At 44.0% G+C, this 2,596-nt stretch overlaps 2 protein-coding genes across 2 annotated transcripts; both read right to left on the reverse strand.

Moving 5' to 3' along the window:
- Nucleotides 1-226: 226 nt before the first annotated feature.
- Nucleotides 227-1,754, reverse strand: LOC142543604 (uncharacterized). Its single transcript, XM_075650961.1, has 2 exons — nucleotides 1,402-1,754; nucleotides 227-1,277 (listed from the first exon to the last, which is right to left on the reverse strand). The coding sequence occupies exons 1-2, from the start codon at nucleotides 1,680-1,682 to the stop codon at nucleotides 524-526; spliced, it is 1,035 nt and encodes a 344-aa protein (XP_075507076.1). The 5' UTR covers nucleotides 1,683-1,754; the 3' UTR covers nucleotides 227-523.
- On the reverse strand, nucleotides 1,754-2,596 carry LOC142542084 (protein PAL OF QUIRKY-like). The gene has a single exon (XM_075648525.1). The coding sequence runs from the start codon at nucleotides 2,594-2,596 to the stop codon at nucleotides 1,754-1,756; it is 843 nt and encodes a 280-aa protein (XP_075504640.1).

Below are 2,596 nucleotides of genomic sequence, written 5' to 3' on the forward strand. Positions count from 1 at the left end.
AAATAATCCAAAAATAAAATACATCATTACCTACATCATCACACACTAATTTTCAATATTTACAACTCTTATTTTCAACATTCAAATATTCAACATTCAAATATTCAATACACACATTTTAAATATTATTTTCCAATAGTTTCATATTAATTCGGAAATGGATTTATACAGTCAATGAAACATTGCTCATATTCACTTAACACCAATATGAAGTACACAAGCAGAAGAAGAGAAAAGGGGCAGAGTTTCTTATTACTTGATAGAATAACATATCACAAGCCAACACAGACAGGAGAAAAGGGCAGAGTTTCTTATTACTTGATAGAATAACATATCACAAGCCAACACAGACAGGAGAAAAGGGCAGAGTTTCTTATTACTTGATAGAATAACATATCACAAGCCAACACAGACCGATACATTGTAATATAACTTCAAAGACAAACCAAACCCACTGCTTCAAAATTGTGTATATCATCAAGCTCAGCTCACCTATCATGGCAGCCAAGTCATTAGTCGTAACTTAATACTTTATGTTCTCCAACTGAGCAGAAGATTCAGGCATCAGCGCTGCAGGGCCTGATGCCATGGTTTGATATTGAGCAGCCAACTGAGGTGGCAAAGGTTGAGTATAATATATCTGAGCACGTGTCGGATCAGCAAATTCATATGTATAATTAGCATTGGCTGCTGGAGCGGCCACCCTAGACTGAGATGGATGATGGATTTGAGTATAGCCAACATACAGTGGTTGATGCTGAGCAGAAGAAACCTGGACCAATTGGGTGGTAGGAGCATTTCTTGGCGCCTGGGAATGGCTAGAAGCGGGATTAGGCGCCATTTCACTATAATTTGTTTGCTGGAGTGGTAAGTTATAAGCTTGGGGTGGCCTAGCAGTCATGAAGTAAATGGGATACTGCTGGTCGACCTCAGCTTGGTGCGGATGAAGTTGTTGCTGCGGAGGATACATAGGGTAATAAGAAGCAATTGGCACAGCATTAGCAGGAAAATGTTGAGTTCCGCCATGAATATATTGTTGTGGTTGATGCAACTGAGGAAGGTTTTGGTCGCGTTGGTTCGGCGATAAGTAAACAGAGTCTTGAACTTGGGGTTGCGTCTGAACCCCGCTGTTACTTTGATGCTCCGTTTTCGGATCAATCGGTGTAGCAATAGCAATAGCCCTATAGTTTGAAGGTAGAATCTGTGTAATGGGTTCTTGACAAATAGCTTGCCTCTGCCTAGACAATGGAATTGTGACACTTCCCTCACTAGACAAACTTAAACATTAATATTAAATTCAGGTTATTTCCACACATCAAAATAACGACAATGAATCGAAAAATACAAACAAAAAAACAAAGAATCTTTTAAAAAATTAAATCAAAAATTTCAAGAGTGTACCTTGAGATTGAATCTGGAGAAGGAAAGTCGCTAGCACCACCTTGTTTCTGCTGCAATTGAGTAATCTGATGTGGTTGTACCAGCGGCTGAATTTGCCGCGCCTTTCGATATCCACCGTGATCTGATCTCTCATCATCAGAAACAGCCCTGTTTCCATACTCTACACCGGCCGCCGCCGGCAAACCAGAAACCGCTGTCCCCGCCGCAAAAACCCCAACATCTTCCTGCTTTTGGGGCGGCGTCGGCAAATTAACATTTGCCATAACTCCGACACTTGCCATAACTCCGACACCAGTACGCTGGAATTGTTCCTCAATTCCCGACCCTCCCGCTTTCGGATTCTCCTCCCCGATCACCTTACCGGCTGTAGATTAGCCGAAGGGGAACCAGAAGCAGACCCGAAGGACGACGTCGTTTCCAACATCGGAGAGTCTGGAATCGAGTGCTCTTCGTGGGTATTAACAATGTTGCCGTTACCATTTCCACCATTAATATAACCAAATTCAACCTGCGCTTCAGCTCTTTTCCCTGATGCCGCCTTCTTTCCAACAAAATCATCATCCAGCCCGAGCAGACAATTCACAGAAGAAGATTCAGAAAACCCACGATCACAAGCAACCGCGGATAAAGTAGCAGCCTTCCCGTTCAGCGCATTAAGAAACCAATCTTCCGATTTGGCCGACGCACTTTCAACAAGAAGCTGTTCGATATTCGAAGCCGATTTCGGAAACAAGAAAAGGCGAAGGCGATCTGGTTTCGATCGCACACCACCAAGGGCGTTATTAAGCCGGTCATACTCTTCAACCAAGATTTCAAAATCTTCATCCGAAGCAACAGAAATCAAAGCATCCAAGTCCTCGTTGGGGAGCTGATACTTGAGCAAAAACGGCTGGTTCTTCAGGAGGGTTTTAGATATTCGTTGGTGAAAGTCCGACAGAGAGGTATGACGGTCTACGACAATGATCCGGGTGTCTCCGCCGATGTAGCAGAGCACCTTGTCGTGTGGACGGGGGATTATGTGTCCGCCATAGCTACACATGAATCGAAGCTTTTGTAGCAAACTTGGCGAAGGTTCAGCCTCCCAGGAATCTGTATGTCGGGAACGGGGGGAGGATTCGATGGATTCTGTATAGAACGCCGCCCCGGTAAGGTTTGAGATTGGCGGAGCAGCAGAGAGTGGTGGTGTGGCCTCCAT

This window comes from Primulina tabacum, chromosome 4 (assembly GCF_025594145.1).
Source record: "Primulina tabacum isolate GXHZ01 chromosome 4, ASM2559414v2, whole genome shotgun sequence".
Classification (NCBI taxonomy): domain Eukaryota; kingdom Viridiplantae; phylum Streptophyta; class Magnoliopsida; order Lamiales; family Gesneriaceae; genus Primulina; species Primulina tabacum.

Bases quoted from the DNA above. Each gene is read 5' to 3' on its own strand.
- LOC142543604 (XM_075650961.1), bottom strand. From the start codon at position 1,682: ATGGCAAGTGTCGGAGTTATGGCAAATGTTAATTTGCCGACGCCGCCC. The intron at 1,278-1,401 runs GTACACTCTTGA...TTAATGTTTAAG, and splicing joins TCTCCAGATTCAATCTCAAG to TTTGTCTAGTGAGGGAAGTG.
- LOC142542084 (XM_075648525.1), bottom strand. From the start codon at position 2,596: ATGGAGGCCACACCACCACTCTCTGCTGCTCCGCCAATCTCAAACCTT.